Source organism: Symphodus melops (assembly GCF_947650265.1).
Source record: "Symphodus melops genome assembly, chromosome: 4".
NCBI classification, from domain to species: domain Eukaryota; kingdom Metazoa; phylum Chordata; class Actinopteri; order Labriformes; family Labridae; genus Symphodus; species Symphodus melops.
This window is the reverse complement of record NC_136694.1, coordinates 19,083,967-19,102,663: the sequence shown is the minus strand read 5'-3', so window position 1 is coordinate 19,102,663 and position 18,697 is coordinate 19,083,967. Positions and strand designations below refer to the sequence as shown.

Below are 18,697 nucleotides of genomic sequence, written 5' to 3'. Positions count from 1 at the left end.
TTTTTTTTTTTTGACTGACTTTCACTTACTTACTGACTCTTTCTTTTTTTCTCTTTGTGACTGACTGACTGACTTTTTCTCTTTTTTTGACTGACTGACTTTTACTCTCTTTCTTTTCTTTCTATTTTTTTCTCTGTCTGTCTGTCTGTCTGTCTGTCTGTCTGTCTGTCTGTCTGTCTGTCTGTCTGTCTGTCTGTCTGTCTGTCTGTCTGTCTGTCTGTCTGACTGACTGACTGACTGACTGACTGACTGACTGACTGACTGACTGACTGACTGACTGACTGACTGACTGACTATTTCAAACGGGTAGAGAAGAACATGGTTTTGTTTTTAATGACCACGTTTTGTGACATCATGTATTGAGTCAAACCTGATTTTTTCTCGACTTTCTCCACTGGATGATCGCTTGAAGACGCAGGAGCATCTGCAGAGTCTGTCACTGTCTTTTTAGGAGTCATCACTGAGAATGTATCAAAACGAGCCCTTTCTCAAAGCAGGTTATGTAAAGTCTAAAAAATAGGGCGCTACAGCTCCACGTTACACTTCTTAGTCTTCATGAGGTCGCTTCCGGTCAAATCAGGCAGGTGAATTGCATCACGCCAGGTGCAACTCATTTAGGATTAATCAACTGACGCTGTCAGTGACGCAACATGAGGAGTCTGTGGTCATTTTTGAGTTTGTTGTCTGTGGAGGGTTGTTTAGCCTTTTCGTCCAAGCTCAAGTTTGTTTGTTTTTTAACATTGAGACAATAATATATGATGCATGTTTATATTATTTTGACATAGACTACAATCAACTGTGTAAAATGGTAGGCTACTACAGATGTCAAGGGACTTTATGATAATCATTTTTTTGATATTCGTGTTCAAAATGAATAGGATGCTCTCTATACTGCTGCACACTGTAAGCTACTAAATATATCCTGTTCAATAAATATTAGAAATCCAGCAGGGTGTACAATATTTGTACAAAACATTTATAATGTTTCTTGCATCTCTTTATTTTGCATGGTGCCTATTTTTAAACGTTTTTAAAAATGTTTTTTTGTATTTATATTCATCTTTATGCACGCAAATTCAAAACGTCTTTGAGTACATGTCTATGTAACATATTTCCTGTTTTAGAGTAAATGTAGGTTATTTATGAGCAGTTTAATTGAAGCTTCACTCGGCTTTCTTCAAAAAGAAAAATGAATGAGTTTGATGTTAATTTATCTTCGTCTGTTTGTTTTTCAGAAAGTAAAAAGTCAGGCAAAGAGAAAACACTGACACGTAAACCATCTTTTCTTTCTCTGAAAAAGTCAGCCAACACTGCAGTGGTTTTATTTTGAATAGACATCACCAGACCACCGACCATTAAAAAAAAATCTATGTGTTTGTGGCCTGTCTGTTTGTGAGAATCGACTCTGCTTGCTGTGGTTTTGTGGAAATCAACTTCTGCAAACGTCACTTTTGTAATTTGAAGTCCATGTAGTCAGACACACAAGTGTAGTCTTTAACAGATGTTTAAATACTCTTCATCATGGCTGGACACCTGCTGCTAGTCATCTTCATGTGTAAGTTTGTTAACCTCGTTTCTGTTCTTTCATTGAATGTGTATGTAAACAATAACGTGATTAAACACTGATGAATTATAATGCTATAGATTCACATGTATTGGTTTCACCACGTTTAGAGAAATGCATTAGCCTATTGTGCTCATCACCAGTTAATCTGTTTCTTTGTTTGCACTTTTCTTTAAAAGGTTCATTTCCTCAGTTAAAAGCACAAGGTCAGTTCTTGAGTTGAATAGCTCTCGTGTAATTTATTCTATACACATATGGCAGTTAAGTGCCTTTTCTATTTAATAAAATATGAAATAACAATTTATTCAACTGAACTTTTCCGCTATTCTTCCACCTACTCTGTCAGTGGAACGAGCAGTGATCACAGAAACAGACTCAGTCACAATGAACTGTCAGCCTCCATCATCTGTTTCTGTGTCGGATTGTTATTTCTACCTATGAAAAGACCACCTGCCAAAAGATTCCCATGTCAGCACAATCTGACAGGATCTGAGCTGCTGAGGATGTCACATCAGAGTTCACCTGCTGCTGTTAAAGTCACATGTTTTTACCTGGATGGAGTACAATCTCCTGAGAGTGCCACGTCCTCCATCATCATTCGAAGTGAGCGATAACTGATATTGCTTATTATTGATTATTTTCATAACTTTCTGCAGCAGCAAAATGAAAAATGTGAAATTAATTAAAATAGGAAATGCTTTTTTGTCATGTCATCCCGTTCAATTAACAAAATACATTGAGCGTAACAAATGTGTTGTTTAATCGAACGTTTGCTTAATTTCAGCTTCTGTTCCACCTAAATTGACAATGAAGCCACCTGTGGTCAATGAGACAGACTTGGTCACAGTGAACTGTCAGGTTCCACCATCTTTTTCCATGTCTAAGTGTTTTTTCTACACTTCGAGTGGAGACGTAACGCTCTCTTGTCAGCAGACTCTGACAGGAACTGAGCTGCTGAAGATGGCATATCAAGGTTCACCAGCTGAGGTTAAACTCACATGTTTCTACGTTTCAAAGCTTGGTGATGATTATTCTCCATCTCCACACAGTGCAACATCCTCTGTTAAGAGTGGTCAGTTAGACAACGCACACCCTGATTTCATCCTTCTCATTCGTTTATTCTTTTAAGTACAGCGTTTCTTTGTGTGGTATGGTGTGGTGTGGTGTGGTTGAAAATTTGTTTGCCCTTCCACTCTTTTCCCCCGAATCTTACACCTGTTCCCAATTAAAGGCCCCGGCCACACCTTCTCATGACATCGCTTACCCCCGATGCCAGGTAGCCATGCCCACTCATAATAACAACCATGACAAGTGCATTGAAATGATAACAAATGGGAGCAAATAGATAAATGGCTTCAACATCCTCCATCACCATAGTGAGTGGCTGTTTGTTGATGCTGAATTAATACATAATCAGAACAAGAAAAAGGTTGTTCTTTTAAGGATTATAAACCGAAACATATACTGTATGTGGAAACTATAACATAATCACATCAGATTATACAAAAATAGATTATTTAGAGGTCACATATTTCTACATATAACTAGAAATCATGAATTGTGCTGCCGAAATGATTGCATTAATGTCCCTCACATGAATTTGGCTGGTTTTCTTCTGTTGTAGATATTCCAAAAATAGAGTCAAGCAAGAGCCCAACTATGAATGCATTCACTCTGAACACAGGTAGGAAATGGGGCTGCAGTTTCTTAGACAGAGAGACATTGGTCTGGTAGCTGGAGAGGTGCCAGATCACTGTGTGAGCACGTCCGGGCCGGGGTGCCCTTTAGCAAGGCACCGAACCCCCAACCGCTCTGATGCGCTCCCTGCTTAGCAGTGTGTAGCATGACTATCCATAGGTCCTGTTTCATAAAGTATATCATAATATTGAATAAAAAAATACAAGTTTTATTCTTTATTAATGTTTGAACTCTCTTCTCCCAACATTTGTCTGCCCTCCCCCCAAAATCTATTAATGACATAAGTAGATGTGCAGAACATTCTCATAAATCACTCACTATCATAAATGTAATTCTTTAGAGATTTTAAAACCTTTTTATCCATCAGGTCAGAATATGGACAGGCCTGCTTCCACTACCATTACTACAATGAAACAAACATCAGGTAATAAATGCAGAGATACAATTTTCCGTGCCTTCAATAATCAGAAATGTTATTTGTTTTAACCTAACATGACAAGTTGTTCTAAAGGTACAGTTCTTTATTCACCAGGTCTGAATGTTAGCACAAAGAGTAACATTGGTAGTTTTGTCTCCACCTTCCCGACGTCTGTGAAACCTTCATCAGGTAAGTTTATTGGTCATACAACAGTTCATGCTGATTGTTGTGTTGATATGAAGGCAGCTTAAAATGAGAAAACCTGGAGGTCACATTTACTGCACTCATGGCTGCTTACTGGTACTCCAAAAGGATGTGATGAATATGCAGCAGCTCTTATAGATGTAAAGTTAGCTTTCCAACTGTAGTACAAACTTTGCAAATATTCATTTTGTGTGCTTTCAAGAAACAGATATTCCATAATTATATGCAGGACCTGTTGATAAAACAAGTTCTATAGACTCAGATTCCTGTCACTTTATCATAAAGCTTGCATGCATTAGATGAAAATTGCATAAACTTAATGGATGTGTATTTATTAGGATCAAGCGTCAGTAATCCTGACACTGAAGAAAACACTTCCTCTGAAATCCCTCTGAAAACAGCTTCAGGTGAGAACGTGACTCAGTGCTTTAATTTACTTATCAAATATTCTTCTCAGCTGAATTAGAATGCAGTAATGCACAGAACATGTATTTTGTTAAGAATGTGAGAAGTGAAACTGGCACTTATTTATAGGTTGTGTTGTTTCGATGCAGGAATGTGGATATGGAAGTTTGTAGCCATTGCAGCAGGTTGTGGAGTAACTGTGAGCGTCATGTTTCTGGTCTCTGCAGCTCTCTGCAACAGAAGAAGAGCAGGTGACAATGTTGTTTACTTCTCTAATGAAACTCATATGTTAATAATGATCTTTGTAAGCTGCGGAAGCTGCATGTACACAGTCACTGTGTCTTCAAATTTAATCTCACTATTTATTTCCATTTCATTTATTGTAAAACATCCTGGTCACAAGCAGCACCTACACAATCAAGGTGTCTGATGTTGATATTACTACAGAGCACTTCAAGTCTTAGAGGGGAAGTCGATAAGGTCACATCATTGGCATGTTCCAAAAAATAAAATATCTTAAATTTTGAATTTTTATCAAATTTTCCAACCTAAACTCATCCAAAAATGTTTAAATCACCAAACTCCTCTTTTGCTCTGTGACTTTGTGCTCCCACTTACAGTTCTGTTTCTGTAACACACAGAGCCTCTTATTGAGAGTGTAAAGCTCAGTACACCAGCTTTTTCTTTTCCTGCTACAAATGTGATGTGGTCTGCCTTCCCTGTAGAGCTCAAACTGGATCCTGACTGGGATCATTTTTGACTCAGTCTTGTAGTAATGCATGATCGAGGAACTCATGTTTGACTTTTTTTTTTATAGTATAATGCTTTATGTTATACAGTAATTATTTTAATCTTGCAACTTTTTACTGTTGTTTGTCACTGTTTCTTGTGTATCTACATTTTAAAGGCATTGCAAACTACCACAGGCTTTAAATGATCCTTTCACTTGATGCATTCTGGTCCCTATATTTACTAAATATTAAATCACATACATATCACATACAGAGATGTTTGGTGTCATTACCAGCTTGTCTTGAACAAGCAAGCGCTGAAGCTCAAACTGAAAGTAAGCATGTGTGTGGTCAACCACTTCTGCACTGAGACAAATATAATTTAATTTCTTCGATCATAACACTCTTGTTTCACACGAGAAATACATGTGGTTTTAGAAAGGATGTCATAATAGGCTCGAGGGTATCTGATCATCACATTTTATTATGCAGTGGGTTAGACTGCATGCATGCATTAAATGAATAACCTTTTTATTATCAGACTTAAATAATTGAATTTATTAAACTTTACCAAACCGTGTTTTTTTGGTTTAAACAGGTTCTGAGGAGCAGAAACGACGGGAGTCTGAAAGTCATTATGTAAGTCTGACAGGAGAGATGCTGTTCAAAACATTGTCCATGTATATTTATGGATAATACAATTGGATTTATTTCCCCTCCATCCTCCAGTACTCAGCAATCTGTGATGAGGCAGCTGTGACGGCCCAGAAGGACATGTTGTACAGCACTGTGCAGAGTCACTGAAGTACACACTTCTCCTGTACAAAGACAGGGTCAGCTGACAGCTTTAACGGCTTAGACTTTTTCGCCTTGTGTTCAAAGTTCACCATTCTGATGTACAGTATGTTGTTGAACTCTTAACATTAGTTTTTTCTTCGTTTAGTCAAACTATAAAACTAAGCTGATTTTTTTCAAATTGTTGTGAGCATTGTTTAAAAAAATGCATCTCGATAAACTGCTCTCAAGATGTTTTCTATTCAATGTCCTTAATATTTTTGAAACAGGGTACATTTGTCTGAGACTTGTTTTTTTAAATACAACTGCATTCATCGACAATTTACTGCCACTGTATATAGACTGTCGTAGGTTACCAACAACACCATATTCTATGTGACTAGCTCGCGTCAACACCTCTCTGTCTCTATTTGTCCACACACATACAATATAACACAAGGAGTAAATGAAGGAAAATATTTCTTTTTATTGATTTATAAGCGTTCTCAAACACATGGTGAACAGGGTAACATTCTTTGATCTTCTTCTTCATGCATCTTTAGTTTGTCTGAAATGTCCTGCTTTCAAATGAGAAAGAGGAAATGGCAGAGTAAAGCAAGTTCAACTTTTCTGTTATCTCACAGGTATTTGAAATGATCTATATTGTTATTGACATTAAAAGACTGGACTTTCAAAATAAACTTCAAACTATACAAATACAGAAAACTATGAAAGCAATGTTCATTTTTACTTTAGCAATTTATTGCCAAAACATAGATGTCTCTGGATTCTTTCATATATGATCAAAGTGCATTTTACATCCTGCAGACTTTCACATTAACCATCCCATTTTCCAGGGAAATAAACGAAGGATGTTTAATGCATTGACAAGAAATGCCTGCACTCTTACTGCAAGCTGTTGACAGTCATTCTTTCTCCTATTTAATTTCAGCACACATCATAGAAAAGATGGTGGACTGTCAGCCATGCTCTCAGCAGACACCAGGCTATCCTGTTATTCTCTTTTACTTGATCTGCACCACATTATTTAAGTGTTTGGCATTAATGGATGAGAGTCTCAGTGCTACTGATAAAGGCTTGTATTTAGTAGAGCGCTGCCTTTGCAGAGGTATGAGTACGTTCACATCTGTTTGGCAATGTTCTCTATGTTTTTGTCAGCATCTTCTCGTTGAGTTAGTCCATACTGAAGTCCAGTCCTGCTGGTTATGGTCACCTGCTGATGGTCGCTGCCATCAAGGGTAGCAGAGTCGCTGTGAGACAACTGGAGAGGCGTGTTGCCGAACCACACTCCATGGCATTTTCCTGCACAAACACAGGGTGTGAGATTTCATGACAACAGGAAGGCTGTCGTTTGATTAAAAGGGGAAAGAGATCAGTTATTAAAAATCAATACACACAACACTGACTGCAGAAAACTGTGATCGATCTGAAAGCTTGTGTGTTCTTAGTTCTGGCCAATGTAATAGAGATTTACAGTATCTGTACAATAATTATGGAAAATGACGACCATTATGGATGACTGGATATCTTGTGTTTACTTAAAACACATACAAGTAAACCTTCACTGCAGTGAATACAAACACACACACACACACACACACACACACACACAAACACACACACACACACACACACATTTACCTCAGGGTGGAAAGGATGACATGATTCAGGTTTTTTTCTGTCCTTCTGAAACTTCAGTCTGTCACACTTCAGAGATTCGTTGTGTTCAAAGGAGTCAAGGAATAAATCACGAGGACAGTTCATAGCTTCACACACATCACAATTAATGTAACCTGATTTACAATGAAACTATTTAGGCATTTAACAATAGGAAAAGATATCAGAAAGAAAATGGAATAAACCTAAAAGTAAAGACCTCAGAATAATTGTCTCACTAATCATGCGAGGATTAAAGGCTTTTAAGAAACTTTTCAATCACACCAAACACCTGTGTTTCTTTTAGAAAGGATATACATGATCTCGATGGGGTCCATGGTTACCAGAGGAGCACTGCTACAGTCACACTTATTATCCACAACAACCATGAAGAGGTTACTGCTCGGGATCTGCTGTATGACAAAAGATCTGCAGAGACAAATAATAGAATTATAATATCAAAGTATTAGATTGCCTTCATGTTCAATAAGTATTGTTAGGAAAGAGGTCAGTCGGGTCATGAGTCTCTGTTCTACAGTCGTACCTGATACAGCCGTCACAGTCAATGTTGCCTGTCGTTTCTTTGATGGTGCGTTCAGAGACAAACGCAGGGTATACTGTATCACATGGCACCGTCATGGTTTTACCCCGAGGTCTCTGAGCTGAAGGCGGACAAAGCTAGTAGAGTTAAACTGGACTGCAGACATTAATATCACCACGGGTCAACAGAGTAAGTTTCCATCATCACTGTCATACTCTGCCAGACATCCATACCTCTCTTTCGCCCATTCAGACAGTAAATGACCGTCAGCTACAGTTACCTTTCACTGAGAGATCGACATTCCACCAGCTGTACAGATTAAACTCCAGCAGGAATCTTTAAAGCAAAAAACAAACGTCAATTTAAACAAATGTTTACAGCAACTTAAAGCAGAACAAAATATGATGGATCCACCCAAGGAAAATCTGTAGTAACTAGTTATGTGTCAATATAAGAAGTCATAAGTAGCTCATAAACATGAATTGCTATTGCGAAGCACCAGAACAAAACTACTAAGTCAACTAATCTATCCTGAAACTTGTTGACAGTTACTTGACTGATTGAACTAAAGTTTAACTGAGGTTTTCAAAGAGTGATAAACATCCCTTTCCCCCCTCTATTTTGAATCATACCACAGTGACCTTTTTCTTATGTTATATACAAAATTGTCAGTAGTTATAATTATAAAGCTTTCGGATAAAGAGTTACCACATTTTTGTTTTGCTCTTACATGACAAGTTTGGTCAGGAGCCACTTCACAGCAGAAAAGGGCTGAAAGTAAAAGAGAGACAAGTTTACGATGTCAGAATCTGTGAGTAGGAAGGAGATCACGTCTGCAAGATGAATCATGAAACTGCTCCACATGTCACTGACGTTTCCTTACCCAGTGTTAACCTCAAACTTAGACGGTGTGTGCTGATCTTTTTTGCTCTGGTCATGCATATATGCCCACACAGTAAAGAGCAGATGAATGGAGATGATTGCTGCTTATGTCTGTGACTTTAAATCTGATCTTTCTGCACACTCACGTCTGATAAAGTGCGTGCACTGTCGCTGCTCCCTGCGTACTCTCTGCACAGGGCCTGATAATCGTACAGCGTGATCCTGCAGCACAAACAGAGAGGCAGAGGTTTTAATAAACACAGCATATGAAAAGCATGACAACCTACTTTTGAGGTCAGGATTAATGTGTTTATGCAGAAATATTTTATTATATTTGTGACCTCTTGAAGGAGCCCATCTGGAGCAGTTTGTTCATCACGGCACCCTCCACCTCTCCAAAGAAGAGCCCTGTCTGAGAGACAAGTTACGTCAGGGTGCACAGGCACACAATTAAAAACAAGCAGTGTGTAGTCAAAATAATGTGGACATCCAAGTGAGAAAGAGGATTTATAGTTTTTAATAAAACATAATGCCTTCCAGCACAGAAAGATACAAGCTGCAGCTCATGTACAGGATCAGACAGACACTTACTAAAATCCTAACAGTTTATTCTTTTATAATTATCTATGAAACTTTGCACAGCTCGTTTTTGTCAGCTGTCATTTTCTGTCAGCCTCGTCCATACACTGACAGATTTATAGTTATTTTGGTGAGCTGATACAAACAGTAAGTGACCACCTACGCTTTTTAAACATAATTAAATCTCTGTGAAGTGATCCAAGTTGCAAGAATAAAAATAAGACCTAACCTGTGACTGATCCTCTGTGACCAGAATGAAGCCGTTGTTGTCAATAAGATAACAGTTTATGTCCTGTCAGAGGGGAGAAAATAAAGATCAGGTTGACATTATATGTACATTAAAAGATGGAAATCAAAAGTCAGCACTTCATTTCCCTTCTTACCTCGTTATCACAGCTGATGCTGCATTTTCCGTCCAAAGCTGTACACTAAGCAAAAAAACCCAAAAACAAATGTGTAGTTCAGTTCCAAGGGCTTATCTGGAGGCTCAAGTTGCACCATTGTTTTAGTGTTTACCTGTCTGCAGGCAGTCCAGAACTTTCTCTGAAAGAATTCAAGCTTCATCTGGATCCCCACAGCTGAAACCACAGAGAGTCAGGTTCAGCTTGATTGAGCTTGTGTACGACAATAAGGAATTTGCCTCCAGTCCTCCAGTCAAAATCAAAAACAAGCTTTCAAATCAAATTAAGGGAAAGAACAGTGTTTGTTACCTGCAACAATTGGAGACTTCCTGTCATCAAGGAGCTGAATTGCTGTGCTGGCCAGAACGACACTCTTGTTTTCTAAAGCTAGAGAGAAAAAGCATTTAAACTACACGTCAGCTGGTCTGGGTTCACGATGTGCTCACTAGATGGCGCTCTTTACTCATCAACCTCAGGGAGCCGAAATCAAACTCTTTACAGTAATGGAGTCCTGTGAGAGTTTTTTTTTTCTTACAGTCTGATGGCTCTAATAATGCTGATATGGGTGCTGTGATGGAACATTTCTGGTTAAGATTGTAAAGCCTGAGCGAACGAAGTCTTCATTAACAGATAAAGGTGGTAAATGTCTTGCAGAATGAAGTTGAATTCATGCCAGTAGACAGAATGTGAGCCACATTTACAGGACAAAACCTATGAAGGAAGTGAGCTGTGCTGCAAATCCTATCAGTGCAAACCAGTAAAAACCACAATCCATAACAGAGAGACGGTTGTACTGAGAATGATTCAGATGTTAAAATACTAAATGACAATGGCAACCAGAGCGACTTCATAAAAGTACTTTAAATACTGCCGCACCTGGTAATTGAAAGTACTTTTAAAGTGTCTCATATAACGTGACGTGCATTTAATTCAGCATCAATAGTCTAGTGCAGATTCGTGCAGACTCACAGGGCTTTTATTTCTCTTTGATTTTGTCCTGTGTACCTGTGCTGAAGGGGATGGAGTAGACAAACGTGCCGGGGACCTGTTCCGCCGCTCTCTTGTACCACAGAGGGAAGTGATCAGCGTTAAACACACCCTCCTTGTCCTCAGCTGTCAGGAAATCTCTGAGGAAACACACACACACACACACACAGAGTGGAGCAGGGGATGAGCAGAGTAGGATTGGATTCATTGAGCGAGAGTGCAGCCTCACCTCGTGCTGTAAGTAATGATTAGAGAAATGTTGAGCTGAATTACTCACTGATTGGAGAGCTGATCTGCTGGCACAAATAGGTTTGTTCTCGACAGGCCGGTGCGCGTCCCCAGGAAGGTGATCTCCACTCCTTTGTCGGAGTTCCTGTTTGTAAAATCCAAATAACACATCTGTTAATCCTGTTTGAATCCATTTTGCCAAAACCTTTCTGGCTGGTTCGAAAACACGGTTGCATAATCTCACTGTCTCTTCCTAACATTTCCTGTCTCTCTTTAGCCATCCTGCCCAATAAAAGGAAAATGGCCCCAAAAATAACTTAAAAAACAAACAATAAATAATATTTTTTTAGATTGATTTTAATGGGAGGTTTAATGGTTTGTTTACATAATCACGTTGTAATTTTTAGGTTTATGAATTTCTAAGCCTAATTCAACACATAGAGATTAAAGAAGTATTTCAGGGTTAAGATGAAAACATTTCTCATACACAAACGTTTCACCAGCATATTAGTAACAAACTCAGAGTTTTTAAATATTCATTTTCATTAGACAGTGTGCAGTAGTTTTCATGCATTTCTAAGGACTTCAAATCGTAGGACTAGAAAGACTCTATTGTAAGTGATCAGGGACGAACTCCACAGGCCTCATTTTGTGCCTCAGTGGACTCTAAAGTTCAGCTGAAGCTAATGTGAAGCTTCAGCAGTTTGACAAATATAGTCTTTTTAAGTACAAGACGCCCTCCTCCTGTTACCCTTCCTGCACTGCTGCACTGAGAGGAAACTGTGTCTGTGTGAGCACAAAGAGGAGATTTCACACCATAAGAGACTCACTGTGGAACATGCACACTTCGTTAGTTTAGACTGACAATGACTCATTTTAGCATCAGCTCAACTAGGATAGGAAGGATGTAGTCCATGTCACAATGTCCATCTCTTACATTGACATTGCTTTGATAAGCAACAGTCAAAATAACAAACACAGCCTTTAAACATGCATGAGCATGGTTAAAGACAACGTAAAAAAAATAAACGTAGCAAAAATGGTAAAGAGTTGTAGATTTAGTCTCTTTCCATTTTAAATGCGTCCTTCAAAAAGCAGGTTGAACTATTAATGCTTAAAGACTGTTGTTCTATTGATTTGATTTAACACATTATTAAAAATGCTTTGGATAACATATACAGAAAGTATCATACGAACATTTCATTGATTATTGTTGTTAACCAACACATTTCCAATGAGAATGTATGAAAACCCCCTCAAACAAAGACATTTAACCATACTGTTGATTTCCAGTGACATTAAAAAGTTCTTACTCTGACTTGTTGAGGGCCAGTCCGGTCCAGTAGGCCTCCAGTGGAGCAGTCACCACGGCATCAAACAACACCTCCTGGATCAGCTCCCTGTCACCTGCAGGATGATGCAGACCAGTTTAAAGACCTGATCAGACCCATGCTTTTGTACAGTCTATGACTGTTATAAGCGAAACATGGGTCCATGTAGTGCGATATACTGAGATGGGTCACAGATGTGTCCTACACTTAAGGTGAGGTCTTTTGCCCGTCATGAAGAGCTTGATGGCCTGAATCTGGGTCAGGTGTCGGTGCTCATGCTGCTCCTCTGTGTTGCAGTAGGTCCTGTGGTCCAAACAGAGTCACGCTGTTACATCACAGGCCTCAAACATCCCCCATGAACAAAGAGGGATAACCTACATATCGCATGAATGCCCGCTCCCACAACCCCAGCGTTACCATTCATCTGCCAGGGCGACATCTGGCTGTTCCAGATCACGGAGCCCTGAAAAACACAAGTCAGTAACGCTTCAGCAGTGCCAGCCCGGAAGGACTGATACAATGAGACCTCCTAAACAAGCAGGTCAGAGTTACATGCTTCTCACTGTGTTCAAACTTCTGTTAATGGAGTAAATGACAGGGCTGAAGTGACTTACCAGCTTCAACTGACACGTTTCCTCTGAAGAAGTATTTTCCATGACCTCGAGAGAGAGCAACCCCCACACTGGAGGAGAAAATCAACCTGTCAGTCAAGTGTTGCTCTAGAGAGACCCTTTTTTTAAGACTGTGATCAAACTTTTCCTCCACCTGAATGGAGTTCCTTTAATGTCTGTGTAGTAATAGTCATTGTGCATCTTCAGGACACGCCTCTATAGAGAGCAGAAAAAGAATCACACTTATACCATCGTAACATCGCAGCTAATCGAGTCGTCTCAAGACGACTTGGAGAAAAACTTTAACTGATAGAAAGACACTAAACAGGTTTTTCTGCAGCCTCACCCCTCGATCCACAGTCTTCTTCACCTCCATGGAGAAAGTCCCCGTCCTCCTGTTCACCATGGCGTTACGGAGCTGGAAGAGAAAGCACACAAAGATGTGCAATAAGAAGTTATTAATCTAGTATCTACAACCTGGGTTGTAGATACTGGGTTATCAAATGATCATTTTACTTTAAAATACTAGATAAATAATTAGGGCCTCCAGTGAATGTGACATTTTTTAACAATGTAAAAAAGAAAAATGATTTGATGGTATCCTCTCGCATCGCATTGCACCACATCGTATTTACAAGAACATTTCAGTACAGCTTGCCCCTGAACGTTTCCTTGGTTGTTTATTCACACATGTTCCTACATCGTGAAGTGTTTGCTTAACACGCTCGAATAAAATTTAGATTCTTTTAAGACTTTTCTTTTTGTGCAATTAAATTGGTTTCAGGGGTTTCAGACTTACACTATCATCTTTATCTTCCCACTCCACCTCAGACAAATCCACGCTGCTGTAGTTTGGCTTTCTCCTCTTCTGACCCTCCTGATACTGCATAGAAGAACACAACATACATGATTAATTGATCCTGTGTTGTTCACTAGTCATTAAAAAAAGCGTGAATGATATCTACTAGTCTAGCCTGACCCAACTACTTAATTTATATGTGACACATTATTTTTCAATACAAAAAAAAAAAATCTTCCCTTTGTTCCATCTTCTGTGTTTTAACCAGAAAGTAAAGACTTGCTGTATGCTCTGATTTATCAGCTTTTTTGCAGGTTTTGCTGTGTAATTATTCACTAAATCATCCATGAAATTAACACTGTCAGGTAAATTAAAAATAATTTACATGATTGATAGGAAATCCACGCTCAAACAAGTCTACATCAGTGCATTAAACTATACATGTCAAACTCTGGTTCTGTACGTCGTCTAGTCCACAAGAAAATGACAATCACTGACTACAACCACAGCACAGTTTGAGCCACAAAGAGACACTCAACACAGAAATACCAACACAGACCTACACATTCACACACACATACACATACACGCACACACGGTTGCACAGAGAGGAATAGCACTAACACTGGCACACACAGATCCACTAGCACAGCCAGAGCTCCTGAGAAACCAGTGTTCCCAGTGCAGCGGCTGTGCACTCTGCCAGCGAGTGTTAAGTTACCTCTGGGAAACCTCAGGCCGGCCAGCCCTATGAGTGGCCTTTATCCCTGCATGCATACATCAAAGGAGAAGGTGGGGATTACAGACTATTCGAGCCCATTCAGCCTCCTAACCAGTTTACACACTTTGTCTCTGTGTGCCTTTGTTAACAGAGGCTTTCACTTCACGTCATTTTATTATGCATTCAGTTACATGGAAAAGAACAAAAAGAGGAATAATCAGGGTAAAGTCTGGGAATGAATTGCAATATTGTTCTGCTGTAAAAGATGTGTTAAGAGGCAAAGTTACCAAAGGTCTGAGGTCAGGGTGCGTCAAAATGTAGCCATTGTTTGTGATCGCGAATGCATAACCATGGATTCCTAGCTGGAGGAGCAACATGGAAAAACATACGAGAGACGTGTTAAAAAACAACAGATTTTAACTTAATTTATTCAAAGTTAAAGTAGGAGAACAGCTGACTGTACCATATGTTTGGGAATGAGCTTCATCAGTTCCTGCAGAGGGATGTCTGTTCCTACTACCCCCAACAGAATACCCTGGTTCTTCTGCATGAGAGGATTCAAAAACAAATAAACAACTTTAGACAAAAAAGACTGCACATGTATTCAGTCAGTCAGTTTTGGAAAAAATACTCATGTGCTAAACCCACACAACCTTTAAGTATTCCAATATGTCTTTAGTTTAGACAGTCCCATCTATAGCAGCTTTGAGGAATTTTCTTTTGGTCTGGATTTTGTGGTAATGATCATTGTTAAAATCAGTTGTTTATTAAATCAGCGAATCAGTTAAATTTACTTTTAGATCTGAACAAACAAGTATCTAAGTCTTCTTCTACTCATTTACCGACACACTCACCGTCTCATTCTTCGTGCTGAACACAGGCATGGCGACTGTTGTCATCAGACTTGGGCCTGATTTGTCCTTCAACTGGAACAACAGAGAGAATTTCTAGCGGTTAAATTCTGCTGGTTTAATTCGATAATCCAACTGGAGGGATTTTTTAAAAATCATTTGTGTATGATCTCTGAGGTAAACTTCAGTCAAAAGCAAATAATGCAAGAGCACCATTAATGTGCATGTCGTTTTTTGAAATCAGCCCATCACAAACATTCTGTACTATATAACACATGTGATACCTCTTTTTACCTCTAATCCTTCCAACAGTGATCAATATAAATGTATTCCCCCTGTACATTGGTCAAATGTCAGAAAGGTAAGTGAGTCTGACAGGACTTTCAATTCATTCTACTCAGACAGAAAAACATTCAATGAGGAATATTAGCTTCAGTCAGTCGATCAGTTGCTAAGCTAAAAGTGGCTAAAAAGGGAAAACACATAATGAAGTCTAAAAACACGACATTCACCTGACACTCTGTTTTAAGCACTAACCCTTCGTTTTGGGAGGTGCTGCATAAGTTTCCTTTTTATTTGGGGTGCACTGATGCATCAGTGAAACATTGGTATCGACCCTGCTGACTGACATCGACACAGCAGCAGATAATGCGGCATGAACTGATGTCAGTAGCCCATGTTTATTTGTTGTGCCAAATAAATTAACGCTGCCTACGTAGTACACCTAACTAGAAATCCGAGGAAGAGGTTTTTTTGTGTGAGGCATGAGATAATGTCTGGGAATCTTTCAACAAAAGAGGCCATGAAACACACTTTGATATCGGTTTGATATCAGAATCGGTTTAAATTTAAACATCAGTATTGGCCCATCTTTTCCAATAGGTGCATACTTTTATGAATTTGTGAATTCTCATTTCATCAAAGAGTGTTATTATCCCTCACTGTTGTTTAATTGATTTAAATATATTGCTAAATGTGAACTTTCGTTTCAGGCTGGGCTCAGAGAAGGGGGAGGAGGTCAGCTCTGAACGATGACGGCTGACACATTTAAGCACATGAGCGCTCCCAAAGTAGGTCTGTTATTCCCTCACTTCATCAGTCAACGCAGCTGAGTATATACGTATGTGTGTGTGTATGTGTGTGTGTGTGTGTGTGTGTGTGTGTGTGTGTGTGTGTGTGTGTGTGTGTGTGTATGTCTCTGTGTGATGTCCATTCGGGTGTGCAAACGAGCTGTAAGCGTCTGCGTGTACCAGCTGACTTGACAACATGAAAAATGTTGGGTCCTTAAATTCATCACAGCTCACAATGGAAGAGGAAAGTGGACTGCTTAGGTCTACACACACACACACACACACACACACACACACACACACACACACACACATACACACACACACACACACACACACAGAGGTTTAGCCATGGACGCCTAACCACCACCTCCTCCTCCTCCATCTCCATCTCTCCCTCTCCTTTCTCCTCCTCTCTTCCTTGGGTACCTCTCCAATGTCAGTTTTATTATGGGCTTTAGGAGATAAAATGCAATGATCCACAGAATGATGAATGGTGTGTCTGAGGCTCAGATACAAGAGCACACACTCCAGAGGACAATCTCACATCCCTCCAGTGTGTGTGTGTGTGTGTATGCTCATTGTCTCCATACTGAGGAGAAGTATAATAAATGCTCCTCTACCGCTCTGCACCTCAGAGGGAATAGCTTTTCACCACTTTAGTCTTCCAAGGAACCCGTAAAGAAAAATACGAGTAAAAACAAAAACCTGCTGTTTAACCTCTCACGTCACTTCTTCTTGAAACAACATTACTCAAATATGCTGAGTCCTTGTGGACACCTCATTACCCATCCATTACCTTCTTTCCAATATTAGTTTACAGTTCTTTGATACCAACACAACAGATCAATTCACTTCAGCCTTTAATAAATGTGATTCTACTCGAGAGCAGTTAAAGATCACGTGAAGATATTTACCTTATGAGCCTGGGAGAGCTGAAATGTGGGAAGAGACAGAGAAACAGAGTGTAAGTCCTCATGTTGAGTACAGACTCTGTGGACACAGATGAAGCTCGGGAGGAGGATCCATGCGGATTAATGAAGCTCATAATGAGGAATGTCTCCAGCAGCAAGAATAATGATGATGAGGCAGAAAACACACATGTGCACACAATGAAAGTTTGCAACAGTGATGGATAAAATGACGCAAGCCTCCAATACTACGTAATATCAACAAAACAAATGCCGACTGATTTTTTAAATGGTTTTAAAGAAAGCACGTTGCTGCATTGCTTCACTACAGGCACGCAGTCTCACTCGTCTGTACATGTTCACTGGGAATAATCACACGGATACTGCTGCAAACACACTTACAGCACTGTCCACGTAAGCTTCAGTCCACACCGTGTCGTGCTCATGGTCGATGACCTTTGGGCGGCTCATAACGTGAAGATACCTCATCACGTTCTCCTGAACGTCTGCTAGCGTGGAGATCTGACTGAAATATCCTGAAATAGAACACACACACATTTTAAACTACAAAGAGGCACAGCATACACGTTTAATGTATGTTCCTCCCTGTCTGATGGGGAGATGGACATGTATAAATATTCAACTTCAAATAATGTGTTCCCAGGTTGCCATTGGTAAAACCCTTTAGCGTTTCATTAGACACAAAGATAAAGATGGGAGTGTTTCGGGGTTTTTTTTTAAGATTTATTTTTGGCCTTTATTATACAGGGAGGAAAATGGACAGAGTCGGAAATCAGGGAGAGAGAGTGGGGAGAGACATGCGGGAAATGGGCCACAGGCCGGACACGAACCCAGGCCGCCCGCACGAGGACTGAGCCTCAATACATGGGATCGCGCACACTGCCGCTGCGCCACCGGGAGTGTTTCTTTTATTTCTGTCTGACATGTGGTTGACGCCCAATAGACTTGGGGTTGGTTAGAAATAACAAAATACATGGTTCAAGATAGGAAATCGGCAGGTAAGTTTAAAACAACGCTTTTTTTTTGTTTCAAACAGGTCTTAGAGTCACGACTCTATGGTGAAGTTCCTTTGAAATTTAGCCTGTGCACCCCCCCCCCCCCCCTGAACCCCTCCCCTTTCAGTCTATTACATCAGCAAGTTCATTTTCTACGAGCGTCTTACATCCCTGCAGCTGTATTTACATTACAGTGAGTTAAAAGCTCAGTGTATCTTGTGCAGATGCTGCAGGGTACCTCCAGCGCATTTGTATGAGACACTGAGGGCTGTGATAAATTCTTTGGGTCTGACCATGG

General features: G+C 39.7%; 2 protein-coding genes and 1 long non-coding RNA gene across 3 annotated transcripts in view; 1 reads left to right on the top strand and 2 right to left on the bottom strand.

The window, feature by feature from the left end:
- Positions 1 to 2,971: 2,971 nt before the first annotated feature.
- LOC306823239 (uncharacterized protein) lies at positions 2,972 to 6,035 on the top strand. The gene is made up of 6 exons (XM_079342687.1): positions 2,972 to 3,686; positions 3,795 to 3,869; positions 4,223 to 4,291; positions 4,439 to 4,540; positions 5,619 to 5,659; positions 5,750 to 6,035. The coding sequence occupies exons 1-6, from the start codon at positions 3,638 to 3,640 to the stop codon at positions 5,822 to 5,824; spliced, it is 411 nt and encodes a 136-aa protein (XP_079198813.1). The 5' UTR covers positions 2,972 to 3,637; the 3' UTR covers positions 5,825 to 6,035.
- A 222-nt stretch (positions 6,036 to 6,257) lies between these two features.
- On the bottom strand, positions 6,258 to 7,108 carry LOC306823241. The gene is made up of 2 exons (XR_013778984.1): positions 7,029 to 7,108; positions 6,258 to 6,372 (listed from the first exon to the last, which is right to left on the bottom strand). It is a non-coding gene; the product is annotated as an uncharacterized lncRNA (long non-coding RNA).
- A 638-nt stretch (positions 7,109 to 7,746) lies between these two features.
- The window catches only part of LOC306823093 (voltage-dependent calcium channel subunit alpha-2/delta-3-like), a gene marked incomplete at both ends in the record, with an annotated part of 29,564 nt that continues 18,613 nt past the window's right edge, over positions 7,747 to 18,697 (bottom strand). Inside the window, 24 exons of the mRNA XM_079342458.1 lie at positions 7,747 to 7,900; positions 8,016 to 8,133; positions 8,293 to 8,348; positions 8,743 to 8,783; positions 9,041 to 9,116; positions 9,236 to 9,306; positions 9,703 to 9,765; positions 9,857 to 9,901; positions 9,990 to 10,051; positions 10,184 to 10,261; positions 10,880 to 11,001; positions 11,139 to 11,234; positions 12,403 to 12,496; positions 12,626 to 12,723; positions 12,838 to 12,883; positions 13,035 to 13,102; positions 13,186 to 13,247; positions 13,378 to 13,449; positions 13,831 to 13,914; positions 14,839 to 14,913; positions 15,015 to 15,095; positions 15,406 to 15,477; positions 17,390 to 17,407; positions 17,786 to 17,919. Coding sequence (XP_079198584.1) covers positions 7,747 to 7,900; positions 8,016 to 8,133; positions 8,293 to 8,348; positions 8,743 to 8,783; positions 9,041 to 9,116; positions 9,236 to 9,306; positions 9,703 to 9,765; positions 9,857 to 9,901; positions 9,990 to 10,051; positions 10,184 to 10,261; positions 10,880 to 11,001; positions 11,139 to 11,234; positions 12,403 to 12,496; positions 12,626 to 12,723; positions 12,838 to 12,883; positions 13,035 to 13,102; positions 13,186 to 13,247; positions 13,378 to 13,449; positions 13,831 to 13,914; positions 14,839 to 14,913; positions 15,015 to 15,095; positions 15,406 to 15,477; positions 17,390 to 17,407; positions 17,786 to 17,919 — 1,886 coding nt within the window. The remainder of the gene's footprint in view (positions 7,901 to 8,015; positions 8,134 to 8,292; positions 8,349 to 8,742; positions 8,784 to 9,040; positions 9,117 to 9,235; positions 9,307 to 9,702; positions 9,766 to 9,856; positions 9,902 to 9,989; positions 10,052 to 10,183; positions 10,262 to 10,879; positions 11,002 to 11,138; positions 11,235 to 12,402; positions 12,497 to 12,625; positions 12,724 to 12,837; positions 12,884 to 13,034; positions 13,103 to 13,185; positions 13,248 to 13,377; positions 13,450 to 13,830; positions 13,915 to 14,838; positions 14,914 to 15,014; positions 15,096 to 15,405; positions 15,478 to 17,389; positions 17,408 to 17,785; positions 17,920 to 18,697) is intronic.

Coding starts and splice junctions, on each gene's coding strand:
- LOC306823239 (XM_079342687.1), top strand. CDS start 3,638: ATGGACAGGCCTGCTTCCACTACCATTACTACAATGAAACAAACATCA. Junction 4,292..4,438: donor CCCTCTGAAAACAGCTTCAG/GTGAGAACGTGA, acceptor GTTTCGATGCAG/GAATGTGGATATGGAAGTTT. Junction 5,660..5,749: donor GGGAGTCTGAAAGTCATTAT/GTAAGTCTGACA, acceptor TCCATCCTCCAG/TACTCAGCAATCTGTGATGA.